Source organism: Phalacrocorax aristotelis, chromosome 18, assembly GCF_949628215.1.
Source record: "Phalacrocorax aristotelis chromosome 18, bGulAri2.1, whole genome shotgun sequence".
Classification (NCBI taxonomy): Eukaryota; Metazoa; Chordata; class Aves; order Suliformes; family Phalacrocoracidae; genus Phalacrocorax; species Phalacrocorax aristotelis.
Window position 1 is genome coordinate 11503909 of NC_134293.1, and position 17822 is coordinate 11521730.

Below are 17822 nucleotides of genomic sequence, written 5' to 3' on the forward strand. Positions count from 1 at the left end.
CTTTGTAAGGCACTGAACCTTCTGTTCGACACTGCCATCTGCAGCCCCGTGGATTTTAGGACATTTGGATAAGGCCTGTCTCCATCAGCCAGCTTGCGGGGCTGGGCCTCTGTTCCGTGGAAGCAAAACCGGTTATGGAAATGTCTTTTTCTCCTGCTGCCTCTCTGCCAGGACCTATCTTGCCACTTTTCGAAATTATAGAAGGAGATGGAAATGAAGGCCTCATCTGGGAGGAAGCTTGGGGTCAGGGTCTGTGATGTGGGGGATTTAGAGGCTGCAGGACTGCACCGAGGTCAGCGGTGGCGAGTCCTGAATCCGTAGAGCACCACAGTACCCAAACTGCAAGTGGGAAGCTGCCTTTTCTTTGTACGGCTAAGCATTTACGCTCTTCTACCTGAGACAGATAGCACAGAGCGAAAAAAGGATTATTGTGGGTATTTGTAGAACTGATTTGACTGTAAGATTATCCACAAAAGTATAAATATTTACATCCCAGTTGGTTAAAAATCTGTCCAGTATGTCTGTTTGTTTAGCTAGCGTTAATTACCTAAATCAGCTCCTTCTGGTAAAAGACTATTCAGCGTTTGGTTAATTTCCAAGATTAAAACATTTAGCTTTAAATTACTAGAATTCACACAGAAACATGCTAGTTTGCCAATGCAGTGTTACGAAAATACACAGGTTGCACCGTGAGCGAAAGTCAGGGGGTTGGCGTGGTGCCGCCGGAGCGCGGCGGCGGCAAAGGGACCCAGAATGCTGTAGCCCTGAGTTGAGCACTGCTAGAGGAGTTGGGCTGCCGGCAGGAACGGGGGGAGAGCAGAAACCGAACCCCTTCGCCCCCAACTCTGCAAAACCCCCGAGCGTGTGCTTCCACTCTGACCCTGATCCATGGTTGAGTGAGCTTAAGCATGTGCTGGAAGTTAAGTGCATGCTGTAACGCTGCCCTCAGAGGGATGTTTTTGCTGATCAAAGGCCTTTAACAGGAGGAACAGAGAAGGGAAAATAAAATGTGAGTTGTTCAGCTATTGAGATAAAAATGAAAGTTGAATAGTAAAACCTTCTTTCTCGATGGTTCACCTGTGCTAGACGGGAGACGTTCAGCTGTTGCATTCCAGGCCGGCTCTGCAGAGCGCCGAGCCGAAGGAGGCTCTGTTGAACGGAGTTTTTCTGCCTTGTATCTCCGAGCCAGTTATTCAGCTAACGTGGAAGTTCCTAGCTTGCACTTCTGCAGAGTTCAGGCCGCCAGGTGTCTGAGGGCGAGTTGCTCGTTCCCCTTGGTGGAAAGGATAGGAACACAGGCTGTTGCTGGCACTTCGCAGAGCTGTTGAAAGCCCTGACCTGGGGGAGGGTTGTTACCACCGCCCATGGTTGTAGGACGCTGGGGATGACCCAGACCGAGGAAAGCCTGGCTGCATGAGGCTGTAACGGCAGCGAGCAGGAAAGTCGACGACACCTTTGATGGTATGACGTGAGGATCCCCGCACAGGTACGCCCTGAGCGTGCCGGCCCCTGGGCACGCTGCCGCTGCTGCACCAGCTGGTGCGCGTGAGCCCAGGTGTCTCTCTCGTGTTAAATCACAAATCGAATAAACGACTGCTGGTTGATTAAGAATTGACTCTCTTTGCATCCAGTTAAATATGTGCATAAGTTGAGGGAGGCCGAGAGCTTTAATACTGAGGCTGCTGCTAGTTTAGGGAACTGCAGTGGGTGCTGCTGCACAGGGCTGGAGGACGGGGGGAGTTCCGCAAGTGTTTCAGCAGGGATGTCATTTAAAGCAAGCTTTGCTGGTTCAGGCTAAGGGTGGTTTTAGGAAAAAAGGAAATTAAGAGAGGTTACATTCAATTTGGATTACTGCCCCAGACCGGCTTATGGAATGGCCACATGTGCCAGAGAAGGGGAGCACAGGGTGGGAAGACGTGGCCAAGGGTGGATGCCTGGAGCTGCCTACCTGTTGGAGACAACACTGTGAGAGTGAATCTTCGTTTGGATCTGCCAAGAGCACAGGTGTGACATGCTGTGTGCTTGTGGGATCTTGAATTTGCTTTGTGGTGAGCAGCAGAGTTGGAAGGACTTCTATGGGAGCAAAGCAAAGCATGGCCTCTGTTGCCACGGGTGCTTCCCCCTGTTCCTACGCAGAGCCCCACTTGTTCAACATTGGTTTTAAATTTTGGTCTAAAATAAGTTTGATAAAGTTAGTTTGAAATATTCTGGCGAACCTGTAGTGTGGGAACAGGGAGATGGCTTCTCGTTTCCCTGCCTAACGCATTTAAAAGTAACAAAAGGAAATTGTAAATTGAGTTGTAGAGCTCCCCGATGCAAGATAATGTTAAGGTAAAGAGCTTAGGAGTATTCAGAGGATTATTAGATGTGTGTAGAAATAATAAAAATATTACCACATTTCTGCCAGGTGGGATATCAGTTTGCTAGAGGGAGCAGCCTTCAAGGGTCATTATATTAACCAGCCTCTTGCTGAGAGGGTTGGAAGAGCTTTCCATGTGTGCACGTTATGGGGAAGTGCTGCATTCACATCATCCCACTGCATCTGCAACTGGTGTGAGTCAGAAAGCAAATACCGTATTAAGCTGACCATTGATGTTATGCATTGCATGTGACCTCTATGCCCATCCCTGGAATAGCTCGCTCTCCGGTTTTCTGATCTAATGTGCGATGTGTTTTGCTGAATTGACACTCACATGGGTGCCTTCTGGAGAGAAAAGATAAATGGAAACAGTGTGTGTTTATTTAGTGGAAACTCTGGTGATTAATGGTGCAAACTGTTTATATGTCTAAAGCGTCTTTGCTCTTAAGGCTGGGAAACCAGCTGCTGACAACGTGGGGCTGTCCTGGGTGAGCGCTGCAATTCCTTCCCTCTGTTTACGGCGGCATGGAGGAGTGGAACCCGTGTAGAAGTCATCTCGCCGTGCAGTCGGCAGCACGGCTCTGTGCCGCCCATACTGTATATCCCAAATGACAGCTGAGCAAACTTATGAAATAGCAATTGAGGATGATTATATTGGTTCTGAGGATTAGCACAGCAGGTAGCCGTGTTGGCCCAGGGCAGTGCTTGGGCCGAAGGATAAGTACACATTCTTTTTATTATTGCAGCTAATAGGAATCTGCCAGACTTTGAAGCATAGAAAAGGCTCACTGGCCACCTGTGAGCTAATCACATGGATTTGCCTCATTCTGTATTTCAGCTCACTTGGAGCCTGTAATCTAATTTCCAAACAGAGGTGAGAAGAGTGAACAATTCATTTTCTACTTTACATGGCTGTGCTGGTAAACTTTTAATCCTTTTAGAATTACAGTTCTTTGCAACATGGAGGCAGCACCGCAAAGTCCTGCGTGTAGGGCTTGAGTCTTTGAATGCACCAGTTGCTGGGTACTAATTAGCCTCAGCAAGGCACAACGTGAATGAAAATAAAAGTTAGGAGCATAGGACATTTTTCAGCTGGTATTTGGAAGCATACGCAGGCTAACAATTTCCGTTTGTGTAGAAAATCCGTGTGTTTTACACTGCAAAAGTACGCTGCAACATGGGGTGGTCTTCAGCTTCGGGCTTTACACCCCGATGTTGATGTCTTTTCTGCATGTAGGACCGTGTCATCTCATCTCGTATCCTACCTGCTACTAAACTGTATCATAGTTAGAATGGCAGTATGCACGGGGCAGATTTGGCTTTAAGCTGATCTTCATTGCTCACCATTTATTTTGGGACAGAAGATATTTATTTAGATTTTTAAGCCAGGTGCTGAGCTGACATCAAGGTGGGGGTAGTCACGTCTGGTAAAAGCCCGGTTTTTCGTTCATGCTGGTGTGTTTTAGGATGTGTTATGTGACTGCTCCTCAGACAGTCTGTCATAAACAACGCAGAGCTGATGTGCTCTTCTGCCGTTTTCGTTGAGGACAGGTCAATCAGTGAGCCTAGAATAAAGGTGAGCACTGCTGCTCACAAGTGCCTCAGTAGTGAACAGGTAGTTCACAAGTGCCTTCATGCTGACTTTGCACCTTCGCGTGTGTTTTTGCTTTCAGGTTGGTAACTTAAAAAAGGTAGAGTGCCAGATTCCATTTTCTACAAACTGCGATGGCTAGCGTTCACTGAAATTTCAGTCAGTCTTCTAGCAGAATGATACGAACAAGGATGTACAATGGTAAAAGTGATATCCCTGAGATGACGAGCGCTGCCAGACCTTTGTTCCACCTTATAAACTGATAATCCAGAGGAATTCAGGAAAAGACTTTCCTGATCGCATGGAGATGTCCGGTTTGCTGGCTGTGTTGCAGCCTCCTATTCCTCCAGGTCTGCTGGAGGGCAGGCAGTGTGCTCCATGAGTCAACAGTCCTATCAAAATCCTACCTCACAGAGGCCTTCTGGATCTGTTTAAAAGGAAAAAAAACCCTAACGTCATGGATAAAAGTAGTGAGAGTAGTTCAGCTGATTTGAATAAAACGTGCGACATTTTGTGGGGCAATTAGGCTATAATGGACCCTTTGCTGTACCAAAATTTACCCTACCAAGAGTCACAAACTGTCCTGAGGTCTATGAAATCAGATCTGGTTGACAGCACAGCCTTCCTGATTGCGATTTAGCATCAGTGCAGAATTGGCAGGCACAAAACAGCATCTCCCTGAGACCTGCCAGGCTCCCGTCATCTCCCTGCCTCCGTGTCGGGAAATTAATTTGACTTGGGCAAATAGTCAGATTTCATTTCACTTGTTTATGTGGTTTTGGTGACTGGGGAGGGCTGCAGTCCGACTGGCGTTCGTTTAGTTCAAGTAATTGGACAAACTAGTCAGTCTTCCACAGATGTAAGGAGCAGGCTGGGAGAGCCAGGGTCAAGAAAACAAGATGTCAAGGCAAAGCAAACCCTTTAGAGTAATGATGCAGAGCCTCTTACTGAGGTAGAGAAGACAGCATGAGGTCTTTGGGCCAGAAAGGGCCCGTATTACCCACACTGAATTACAGAGGCGATAGCGATGCTCCCTTATGAATGGCTGTAATAAAAAGCTAGAGACTTTTCAATATTTGAATTATCATGCAGGCTTTGGTGGACTATCACATTCTTGTTCACAAAATGCTATAGAATGATGTAAGAACAAAACTGGTAATTGCCAATGAGCCACTGACGTTATTGTGCTTCCTTCTCAATTTTATATTCTTTACTATTTTAGTTCATATAAAATCTTTTAAATCCTCTAGCTCTGTCCCACGCAGGAGGAATGTGGTACACAGGGTCATGTTTACCTAGAAAGAAAACTTTTAGTATCTACCATCTCAAAGCAATGAAACAGAAAATGGAGTGGTAGGTCTTCAGTTAAGTTACAGCTATATATTTGAACCTATTCAGTTATTTGGCCCGCTTTTTCCCTCCTTTTAAAACAAAACAATTTCATGGGATGTGTTCTAGCCCAATACAAGGAATTCAGACATTACAAGACAAGTATAAATGACATATTCAATGAGACCCTTTGTTGACCAGGGACATTGAAATCTCCTGTCTACAGTTACTGATATGACCCAGATGTGAAGAATTCTGCCTAAGCGATACTATGTCGGAGCAGACAGTTGGATAATATCCATCTTGTTCTCTGCAGTGTTGGAAACACGATCAAAATATGCCAAGCATGAGAATTCTGTGAAGCAGCACTGATCACTGGAGTTGCGACGTGTAAGCTCAGCAAAGTTTTCCTGTAGACGCTAATGGGCTAAAATAGTTGTAATTAAAAGTGGATATCGTCACGGTTGTGCTGAGCTTCATCTTAGAGTTAGCAAGAGGGGCACTGGAGTTTTTAAGCTCTGTGCTTAGATTGACATCATGCCTTTAAAAACAGAATAGAAAATTCTTGGCTCTAAAGTACAAATTCACGAAGGAACTGGTGGTATGTGTCTGGTGAGTTATGGGTATGACACCTCTCAGGGGGAATAAATGTGTTATTTTTCTGTATAAACATATCACACAGATCTCTTTTGTCCTTTATATATTAAACTGAACTGTCATGCTAAATTTGATCAGTGTTCACAAGGTGATGCTTTTCAAGCTGGTTTTGAAAGCTGGTTTTGTTCAAGCTCATTCAAGTAATCCTGTCACATACGAGCGGGATGAGCTGATGTCACGAGCATTTAAGGGAATATTGCAGTTACGTGGCCATGACAAATCAATGGTAAGGAAGGGGGGCGATAGGTAAACCCAATATATTTTATTTCTCTCGCCATGGGATGATGTTAACCTTGTGCTAAGGTTATCCTATCCCTATTGATAATTGGAGAAAATTATCAAGCTGTGCTGTGTGTTCTTCTTTTAATTGGTTAGTATCCAGTAGTGTCACCTCATTTACTCTTAGCAGGTTTGAAACACTCTCACCACACGTCCTCTCTGCCCACGGGGCAGGTCGCTGGGTATTGTGTAATAGCTGAAGGAGGAGAGGGGAAGGCGCCTTTCTGATGCCAAGCCGAAGTGATGTTGGACTGGACAGACCTTTGCAAGTGCTGACTCCTCTCTGAGAGACGGAGGGCTGCACTGTTGCGTCTTGGCCTGAGTCTCCAGAGGTTTGGTCTCCGCTGTCAGTGGTTTTGCTCCCTCTGCGTGTGTGCTGGAGCTGAGCTTGTCGGGTTGCGTGGACTGGGGACAGGTTTGGGGATAAGGGCAGGCAGCCGGTCCTGTTCTCCCAGCTCCGGTGAAGGAGATGCACATACCACCAGCGTTGTATCAGCAGAGGGACTAAACGTGCTTTACGAGCACTTAGAGAGTCGCACTAGGAGATTTGGTCTCAGAAGATTTCAAGAGAGGGATGTTGTCTCACTAAGCTCATTTAATTTTTTTGAGGTGTCAAAGTAGCAAACATTCGAATTGCCATAATTGATCTATGCTCGCAAAAGGCCTTTGAGAAGGTCCTGAAGAAAGGGCTACTGTGGAAACTCAGTTGTTATGAAGCAAGAAGCAATGGCCTGTTACCAGCAAAATGTAGCTAAAGAAAAGAAAGCAAAGAATTGGGTTATTTTTGTCATGTGGCATCGGTTTAAGGGCAGGTGAAGTCTCAAGTCCTCTGTCCTGAGTTGGTCAATGTGAAAGGCAGGAGGGCACATGGCAGCGGTTACACATGGTCTAAGGACACCTGTGATAGTTGGAGCTGGAGAGAACTGCTAGAAACCATAGAGAAGCCTCATCAGGCGGAGAGAACAGGGACTGAGAATCACCTTAGACAAACTTGGAGCAATGCACATTAAACCAAAACATGCAGGTTCCTGTAGACCCCGCAGGGCTCTGGAGTAGCTGAGACAAGTCAAGACAAGAAGCTGGATGTTACGAGAGATGGTTTAACGTAGACCTTCACTCATGTCTGCAGCTGCAGGCCGGGAACAACTATGTATGATGTGGGTGAGGAATCGGGTGGTGAATAATATGGTGAGGATGAAATTGCTTTGGTACAAATTTGGTACAAATCAGTACAAATTTGGTGCAGCTACTGGGGGCTCTGCAGTATGGGACAGCTGCTTCCTAAAGAGCGTGTTGCAGAAGCCAAAGATGTGCAACGGGATAGCAGAAAAAATAACAATGTGGGATCAGGTGTGTGGGAAAAGTCTTGTAGGAAGAAAGGCTGGGAAGATAGGAGTTGAAAAACTTATCAAGGAGGTAAAAGGGGAAAAAATTTTATAAAGGAATGAGTGATAGTAATGTTTTGTAGAGAAGTCTCTTTCTCACAGACTTGCAAGAACCAACTGGAATTAAAAGGTGAGAAATTAAAATCTTGTGGAAGGAATATTTTCATAGGACATGCTAAGAAATTTACTGCTATGGGCAAGAACTTGAGAATACTCAGAAGGAACTTGAGATTTATGTACGTATCAAGCCCGTGCCATGTTATCTCAATTCTAGAAAATTTTGAAAGAAAAATCTCAGGTTTTTGGGTATAAGCCAATCTTACCAGAGATTCAGCATGAGATCTCATGGGTTGGACAGTTGTTTTACGTATGCTGGCTGCAAGGTTTTTACACCTGATCTGGAAAAATCTTGGACTGGCTGCAGTCAGAGGCAGGACGCACAGACCTTCAGCCTGATTTAATAAGGCGTTGTCGATGTTTCTCTGAAACCAGGTGTGCTTTACAAATATTGTGATTCCAAGACCTGGATTTCTTCACTTAGAATGCAAAATTGAAACAGGAAGCTAAAGCTTTTTGTGCTCAAACCCATTATTATTAAAGAATATCCTGCAGTGACTTTGTCAGCGTTACTTCCCACGTGGGAAGTTTGCTGGCCCGTTTGAGAAAAGCCCTCTTCAGTGAGCACCCTGGTGCTGGTAGCTGGCTACTGCATACTTCAGAGTTGCATAGCTAATGATGTAGTTTATTGCTTCCTAACTGAAAAGGTTAGGAAGCCAAGAGGTTTTCCCTACTGGAAATAACCATTGGGCTGTGCGTGTGCGTACATGTGTGCGTTGAAGTAGGACAGAGTTATCATGGTGTTGCTTTCTCAAGGAGTCTATTAGGATGTTACAGTTGCATGCATCTATTTCCTATTAAGTGAAATGCGATGATTTCTGAGAGAGGGGGATGTTTGGATGTTCTGTACTTCACTTTCCTCTAGAACACTGTATCCCATTCCTTTTTACTGAGTAAAGAGGTGCTTTTAAAAAAAATCAAACATCAAGTGCTTTCAATATTATACTCACAGTGTACAGGATATAGGAGTTACATTTATGGCGTATGTTCTGTTTAACAGCTGGATGAAATAAATTGTTTCATGTGAAATATTGGAGGACTCTGCATTCTCAAATCAAGGCCAGAAGCAGCTCAATGACTGAAGAATTGTCAACATCTTGTGCAATTCCACTAAGTGCTTCTTTTCATTGATCTGCAACTTTATTGTTGACAATTAAATCCATTTCAACGCAGAAGATAAACATTTTTAACAGGAGGTAGCAAAATCTTTTGTCCTGAATGATTTTCTTCTCTGTTCTATAATTAAGTACAAAGTGTGTCACAAGTCTTGCTATTCAGTTGTACTAAATACCTGCTTACTGTGGAATAATTGGTATCAGCAGATGACAGAGCTGCTAGTAACCATGCTTTCGAATGCATGTTTTTAATTTGCATAATCAAATACTTTGTTAGTGTCCTTGGAAATGAGGATGAAAGATGGCTGTGTACTAAAAATGAAAAATTGTTTTTAGCAAATCATGTGTATCCAGTACAACAGATGAATTGCTCTGGGGCCTTTATGATACGTGTTGGCTGGTGCACCCAACTTCCTCCATCCTTTGCAGTAATAGTTTCTGTCATCTGCCTTTATTTATCCAAATGTTTCATTGACCAATGTCTAATCAATATGAAATGTACAATCAGGTCTTAAATCTGATTAATTATTTCAAGCCCTGTAAAATGCTTGTTGAAGTATACCTCCCAGGGCCAGCGGCCAGCGGGGTATACGCTTTCTGCATTCCACTGACTTCAGAGAAGTTATGACGGTCTGTATTGGTTGTGACAGTTTGCACCAACTGCCCACTTATCCATGTTAAAGCTGAAGAAAATAGTTTTATATTTTTTGAAAGATCTAATTTTTTATCTTGCATTAAGAAGATAGTTAGGCAGAGGTAATATTGTCAAGAAAAGACTTATCAAAGTCGTAAAAGAAAATTAATTCTATTTTTAAATTAAATAATGCTGTAAAAGATTTCCTTGGCAGGCTGAATGCTCAATCCCAAAGATGGTGCTGCAAAACACTGAAAACTCCTATAATTTTCCTACTTGTGCAGTAAGGACTTTGAGCTTAATTCAAAACCCTCTCAAGGGAATGGAAAATTCAGTGTTGATTCTGAATTGCTCTCTTAAGATGCCTGCGTACTCCCAGGCCAGGCGTAGAGAGGCTGAATCCTAATGTGGACAGAAGGAGGAGGGACGGGGTATTATGTAGCCTTGTTTGTGAAACTCAGTTGTTCCAGACCTGGACATGGAAAAGTTGGATGATTTTGTGTTTAGAAAAGAGCTTTGGCCACTGTAAGTTGACAGCATCATGCAGGACGTTGTCTAAGGAGGTTTCATTCCCCAGGTACCATCAGGTCAGGTCAGAGATGCCCAGTTCACACGTCCTTGGCTGCCGCTCGGGACCTGGCCAGGTTGGTGGTGCCCCAGCTCTCGTCATGAAATGCCCTGTGCTGGCACTTAGCAGCTCCTGTGGTCTTTGGTGCAACCAAACACGTTGAACCTACCTGCAGACGACACTTGACCAGGCAAAATTAGAGCGTTCATTATTGGTGAATCTTTGGGAATTTCAAATTTGGCGAATTTCAACAGGGCCTTTTTGTCAGCAGAAGAATAGTTGGGCTTCATCTTGTGGCTGTGATGTTCTCAACTGGCCACCTCTGTCCATCCTCTAGCTCTTTTGGATCACCCAAATGGTACAAAGGAGCCAGAACACAGAGTTCAGGTCAAATTTTTGCTGGTTTGCCCATTAGGAACAGCGGCAACGGCATTTCAGCTGACTGCTGCATATAACTTGTGTTCATTATAAAAATCCATGTCTTTTAATGGAAGTGTTTGCATGCACTGTGTATTTCTCTGTTAACAATGTGTATACATATAACAGATATGGGTATAAATATAAATGCATATGTATTACACGCAACATACATGTATACAAACACATGAGAGTGCATGTGTATATGTGTATGTTCACAGAATGTGTATAAAATATAATGTAAACTCCCAGCTACAGAGTCTCTCTAGTTCACATGCAGTCATTTGGTTTACTTACAGGTCTTCCCAGTGTGGCCTTGTCTGCTCCTCTGGTGTTATTGAGCCAACCAAGTAATAATCACGCAGACACAGCAAACTGCTAACTGCACTTGTGTTACTTGGAGGGGACTGAGTCCTGCATCTTGAGAGATCCCCAGATTGTGTGTGTTAAGTGAAAAATAGAGGAATTTGAGATTTAAGACACATCAAAGGGCAAAGACAGGAAAGGAAGATAATGGAAGTTGCATGTCCTGTCTGTATGGGACAAGCTTAGCCAATGTTTCTCCTCAGTCCTCAAAGAACATCGAATTATGGCTTTATTCCTTTTTCGGTAAAAAGACTGACTGCTGCTGGATGCAATATCAACCCAGTGGAAAAAGGGAAGCATGTGTCAGCACAGAAGTTACATCACAGTTACTGCTCTTCTGAATGCCGATGCAGTAATTTTACTTTATCCAAACTAGACTATGGAGGCTGCCAGCAAATCAAGTTAGCTTGCTTGCTGCTTTAGCTGTTGGATGGAAATGAAGTCCTGCGACTCAGAAGGTTGTGTAGTTGGGTTGTCTGTATCATAGTGATGTGAAGGATTTTTTGCCCCTTAGTTTTTACACCAAGTTAGTCAGTCAACATTCAGAAATCATGTGACGTGCAAAGATGTACCAGTAGAAAAAGAGTAATCTTGTATGTATGACCTTGAAGTGCTATTGATAAAGACTTGAGCCCTCCTTATGAAACATATAAGTGATAGCATTCATCACTGATGTAGGATTTCAACTCCTTAAATAGATACTGTGGGCCAAATAATTCTTTCTAATTTATTTATCATAATTATCAGCCTTGCAGAGATGTGTGTACCAGGCACACAGGGGTTCGAGGGACTCCTGGACGTCTGAAACCGTTTTGGGGATAGCGTAGGGGCAATGGTGGAAGACAGAGAGAGGGAGAAACTGTGCACACGTTCAGTGTTTGACATTTGGAATAACATTATCTTACTAAATACGGCATCTTCTAAGCTGCGAACTAGCAGGAATGGTACTTCAGGGGCTGTCTAATGAAGATGTAAGCAGCAGCAAAAAATACCCAGGAGACACTAGGATTCGTAGCCCTTTTCTCCAGGGGAGGAGGAACGACTGCGTGAGGAACAAACTCCCCAGCAGAGAGCTGTGCTGAATAAATGTTACACACACAAGAGACACTAAAAATATCAAATGAAAAGATTTAATGAATGCACCGAGTGCAAGGTGTTCCCCACAGATTTGCAACTCTCACCTCTGCAGGATTTTCAGACCACCTACTGTGTATTCATCTTGTAGGGAGTTTCTAACGACAAGGCTAAGCCCTCAAAGCCCTAATTATTATGCCTTTCTGTCAAATAACCAAAATGTCATGCCTCTTACTCCTGTAAGGACTAGGAATGTAGATCCACCTATTCATGAACAAACTGTTGCTCATTTCTGTCCTCCTTGGGGCCTGTCTTAACACATGTGGTGATCACACTCTAACTTTTAATAATGTTTGATCAAACATGATTGATCCAAAGAATTAATGCAAATGGATTTTTCCTTATTTATAACCTGCAGTTTAATTGCAATGAGATAGACCTTGGGCATACAGCAGAGTAATTATTTTTGTACCTCTGGAGTCCCGCTGTTGCCCCCGTAGCCTTCTGATCCAAATTCGTGGAGGAGCCTCTCTGCCTGTTACAGATTGCATACTCCAGAAGTGATTAAAGGACATCCTCCTCAAATAAGTCTGTCTGCTTCCCTCCCCTTTCTCCCTCTTTCTTTCTCCCTCTTCTTTTTACCTCCCTTTTGCCCCCAGAAGGTTCTTGCCCCATCTCCTCTCCACAGACTTTTAAAACAATCTGAACTCCACTTTACCAGGCTGCTCGCCATTGCACAGGGCCTGTAACACACTCGGTAATAGGGGGGTCTGATGTGTTTTGGGATCCCTGCATAAAATTAAGCCCAAGTGGTGATATGTTTTTGACACATGTCTGCCAGGCCGCCTCTGGCAGCTCTAGTGATGCCAAGGTTGGCAAACACGGTTGCATGTGCCCGCGCTGTGGCAGAGTACACCCCCCATCATCTTTGTTTGCACTCCCTTACTTCAGGGATTGAATGATGTAGCTGTCAACAAATTTCTTTGAACCTATATTCTTTTATTATGCATTTATCCATTTTACCCCTTAAAATTGGTAGAAGAACGAGTAAAGTTTTCCTGTCTTAAGATTACTTAGAACCCTGCTTACTTTTTTAATGACAAGCTTGTCCCAAGCCCATTTAAGTCTTTCCCTTATGCTTTGTTTCTGTAATTGCCTACGGGTCAGGTCCAACCTTTTGGAGTTGCTGGGCAGTACTGCCCTAAATGGTGCTCCTGCTTCCCGCCGCCTGCCCGGCTGCAGGCATTGCCTTTGCCAGTCTTGGGTCAGCAGCACTCCCCCAGGTCGGTTCGAAGGGGTGCCGTGCATCAAATATTCATTGGCAGAACTTTTGGGGAGCGATTCAAATGGGAAGTTGCTATAGAGCCCCAGTAAGCAAAACTCCACTGTAGGAAATGTTAAAATTATAATAATATTCCTTATTATTAAAGAGCTGGGAAACAAAACTAAGTCATTCCATGACCAGCCAAAGCAAAAAACCCTGGGTGCCCACTAATATGTGTTTTAACGTTTGGACCTCGTGTAATCAAGGCACAGAGCTCACGTTGCATTTGTTCCCGCAGTGGGTCAGTAAGGGAGTGATGATAGAGTAACATTAACAGAAAATAGCAGTGCTAAGGTAGGACTCTTTTCTCTGCCAGGTGGTTTATTTTGAGGAGAGTTAGCGGAGAAGGAAGGCGAGAGGCGGGTGCACACGTTCGCATGCACAATGTGTCGTCCGACTCTCTAAAGAGCACGTAGTCAGGACGAATCATGTTACCCTCTCAACTTCTTTGGCCGTCCTTCTGAAAAGGGTTGTCCAAAATTAATGTCACTGAAAGAAAAATCAAGGCAAAAATATGTCATTTCCCTTAACCTTTTTTTGCTGTTCATTTGGCAGCCCAGGCAATAGAGGTGTTATAGTAAACATATAATAGTAATTAGGGATAAAGGGATGTGCCTAGAAAACAAGCAGTTCTCCAAGCAGAGCACGCAGAGGAGCCTGGCTTCCCACACAGCTCTGCCCCTCGCACTGCGGCAATTTGTGCTTACGGGATGGAGTAGATAATTTTAGTGGGTTTTATGTGGTCATTCAGGGAGTGATTGTGCCAAATACACATACAGATGATATTCCCTATGCTCACAGACTTAGCAGCGCTGTTTTATGGCCCCAAATCTTGGAGTCGTGCAATTGTTGTGCAAATCTGATTTTTTTAAAAGTCAATTAACCACTAGCATGGTGCACGGGAAGGTTGGGAAATGCATCCGTAGGAGACAAGACCCAGGAGGCAAGTATGGAGACCCCAGTGTATATGGTGCTACAGAGAGAGAGCGAAGCAAGGCACAGCCCTTCTGGGAGGTGGGGATTTTTGGGGAGGTTCTTAGAGCACTTGAACCACTGCATTCAGCTCATCTTTTGTGGACTTGCTTTTTCATATGTTAATGAACACACCAGAAACTTTCTCCTTATGATAAAATAGGAAAAGAAGCATTAGGAGAAGGACTTGAGGGTTAGGGATGCTGCTGGCCATGGCTTTGGGTCTGGTGTGGTTTCACGTTGGCACGGTCCGTGATGAGAACAAAATGTGACTGCCCGGAGCGCAGCTCCAGCACAGCAGTTAGTTTGGTTTTGCCCATGTTGTCGCCCGCTTAATGTTTTATCTCTTTCTTTTGTTGTTGCAGATAAAGAGTTAGGAGTCAGTACGCTAGCTGAAAATGACGACCCTGGTGCTAGGGGCCCAGCTGTCCCGAAAATATCAGGATTAGAAAGGAGTCAAGAGAAGAGCCAGGACAGCAGTAAAGACCCCGTACTTGAGCCTGTGGTGCCTAAAGACCCTTGTCCTCAGGTGACACAGCCTTTGGCGCAGCCCCAGCTGGAGCCGCCGCCTGAGGCGCGCTGCCCCAGCCCTGCGCTCGCCCCGCGGCCGGAGGCTCCTGCCCAGCCGCCCCCGCCGCAAGCCGCCCAGCTGCCACCAGCCCCAGAGGAAGCCGCCCGCCCGCCCGCGCCGCAGCCGCCCGTCCAGCACCCGCCCCGGCCGCAGTCGCCGGTGCAGCCGGCCCATCCCAGCCTCCCTCCGGTGCAGCCCCATCCGGCCTCTCAGAGCCTCTCGCAGCCACTCTCTGCCTATAACAGCAGCAGTTTAAGCCTCAACAGCTTAAGGTAGGCGAAAGGAAACGCGTACGCGCTGAAGCCCCGTGTCTTTGCCGACTTGCTGCCTGGTGGCGATGCCTTACAGTGCCTGGAGGAAGTGGAGATGAATTAGCTAGAGGAGAAAAGTGACTGCATGCCCCGTCCCGTCACTGGGAAATAAAGGGGACTTTGTGCATTTAACCTTAACTCCTTCCCTCACCTGAGCCAGGATCGCTTTATCTCTGATCTAGTGTTCCCTTAAATGCTAGGTATTCTCGAGCACTTAGTTAATTTGCTTTTACTTCTCCTGCCTGTCATTGAGTGCTCAGGTTTTTGGAGGGAATTTTGTGCAACGTAGACCGGGGGGAGAAAATCCCAATTCTTGCAGGTTGGGCCGCTCTCGGAAAGGGGGTTTCTTTTACCCTCCCGTCCCTGTAAACATCATCTGCTTTCTCCAACTACTGACGTGCCCTAGAGCAAGAAGTGTTTTACAGCTGGTTGGCCCTGCTGACAGCCTAGCACAAACAGGCTTGCACCAACAACTTTAAAGCTTAATTTTTTTCCTGCACTGCTGACACCTTGCAGTCTTCAGTGTTTTTTTCTTCACCTGGCCACGGTGAGATAAACCTCACCCTTTACAGGGGATAATAAAGGTGAATGAGAGATTAAACAGTATGTTCACAGGAACCCGTGATGTCTCTCTGAGTCAGAGACCTCAGGTTTCCCCTACTCTAAGCTGACGCTGTCAGTACTAGGTCATCCTTCCCCAAATCTGAGCTTCCAGTAGGCAGATGGTATCCTCCAAGACCTGGCGAGCCAGCATTATGGTTGCTTCATGGTTTGACTGAAGACTGGGAGGTGTTTAAGACTTCGTTTTATTTTTAACCAAGCTGGCATTGCTTGTCTTTAAAAGTCACCCCAGCAGAAGCATGTCATTACTTGAAATAATGACAAGTAGAATTAACCACTACATGAATATGTTTTAAATACCCATTAGTAGGAAATGACACCTGAAAAAATTGCAACCAGTCTAATTGCAAATATTTATTTTGCTGACTCGTCTTATCTCTTTATATTGTGGGCGTAGAGAGAGGCATTAACTGTACAACAAGCATATATCTTGTTGCCTTCTCAACTTTGTTTCACATTTTCTGCATTCTGTCATCTTCTAAGTCATAGCAAAAAACCTAAACTTTTATTAATGCAGTGATCACTGATTTTGAGCTTCATTTACCTGAAAACGTGAGTCAGAAGCAGTGATGTAGAAAGGACCTGATAATTAAGTAATGAGTGCACAGGGCTGATTGCTCCTTCACGTGCCATTCCTGTTGTTGGAGGACAGAATACCAGCCTCCTACGGAGAGGGAGGGTATGTCTCGGGTTTTGGAGTGGAGAAAGCACGGGAAGTAAAAGCTGCTAGAAAAGATGCAGCAGATGGTTGGAGAAAGGAGTATCACAGCGGTATGGCTAGAGAAGTAAAAGAGAAACTTCATTTGTAATACGTAACTTGGATTAGTAATACGTTTAACGTGAGTCGTGCGTAGCTTGGTGGGGTTGTGTATGTGTACGTTTGGAGCTTTTCTCTCTTCCGTGCAATACTTAATTGCTTTTCTTTTCATTAACAGCAGCAGCAGAAGCAGCACTCCTGCCAAGACTCAGGCCCCTCCTCCACACATATCTCACCATCCCTCAGCCTCACCGTTCCCCCTCTCTTTACCCAGCCACAGCCCGCTGCATACCTTCACGCCCACCCTCCAGCCCCCCGCACACCCACATCACCCCAATATGTTTGCCCCTCCTACGGCTTTGCCTCCTCCACCTCCATTGACGTCAGGGACACTGCAGGTTCCAGGACACCCAGCTGGCAGTACTTACTCAGGTAAGAGACAGACGGATCACGGCTCGAGCACGTCTAGTGCAGCGTAGGAAGACAGTCCTCCGGTTTTAGTCAGAATAATTCTTCTTGGTCCGTTCGATGATGGCTGTTGGTTGGGTAGAGGCTGTACTCATCGCTCAACGACTTGGAGTGATAACAAAGCCAAAAAACACCTAGATGTACCCAATGACTTTTTTTTTCTGCCCTGGGAATTAGTATTTTTGGAAGGCTGTGCTTTTTTCCATGTCAGTTTTTTTTTGTCCCTGTGGTAAAAACACACTAGAGTTCATAAGGTGCCCACGCAGACTCTGTGACCCCATAGCAAACGTCTTTGCTGCCGTTGTGGTCTGTGCTCAGCGTGGCTTCCCTGGCCAGAGGGAAGGCCTCCAGTGGCCACGCATGCAGAGGTCCTGGGCTCGTGTACGTGCAGGGTTCAGGGGCAGAGGGAAAGTTGTAGAGATTTTTATCAGTGGGGAAAATTGTCTCTTTTATACTTCAACTGGGGAGATGTAACATGTCTGTTCCTCCCGGGGCACTGAGGGGGATCTGGGGGAAGAAAATGGAGGGCGCTCAGCATTTGAGTAACGTCATTTTGTGTCCGTGCAGCAGGGTACTCATGTTAGCAGCAGCCACTCGATGTTTACTCACTCCAGGTTACCCCCACCTCCTCGCCTATTTAGGACTATGTCCACGTCCCTACAAATTTAGGGAGAACCCTCAGGTTAGTGCTCAGAGGAATACTGTGGTGAAGACAGGCTTGGTGAGAGAGGGGAAATGGAGACCTCCTTCTGTCTCTCAGGCCTTTGGGGAAGATCTGAGGGAGCTTTCTTACCCCGTACAGTGTTGTGATTTACCACCAGGAAGTTTTAAATACAGCGTTGCTACCACAGCCAGCAAAGAGTAAGTGGCACAAGGTCTGGAAAAGTCCCTGAGCTCATGGGGTGTT

General features: G+C 45.3%; 1 protein-coding gene across 6 annotated transcripts in view; it reads left to right on the top strand.

Moving 5' to 3' along the window:
* Positions 1-17822, top strand: part of AUTS2 (activator of transcription and developmental regulator AUTS2) — a 793107-nt gene that overhangs the window by 750091 nt on the left and 25194 nt on the right. For 5 of the 6 annotated variants that reach the window (XM_075113524.1, XM_075113526.1, XM_075113527.1 and 2 more), the window contains 2 exons: positions 14553-15030; positions 16626-16879. In XM_075113524.1, coding sequence (XP_074969625.1) covers positions 14553-15030; positions 16626-16879 — 732 coding nt within the window. The remainder of the gene's footprint in view (positions 1-14552; positions 15031-16625; positions 16880-17822) is intronic. The other variant, XM_075113525.1, reaches the window with a different exon arrangement.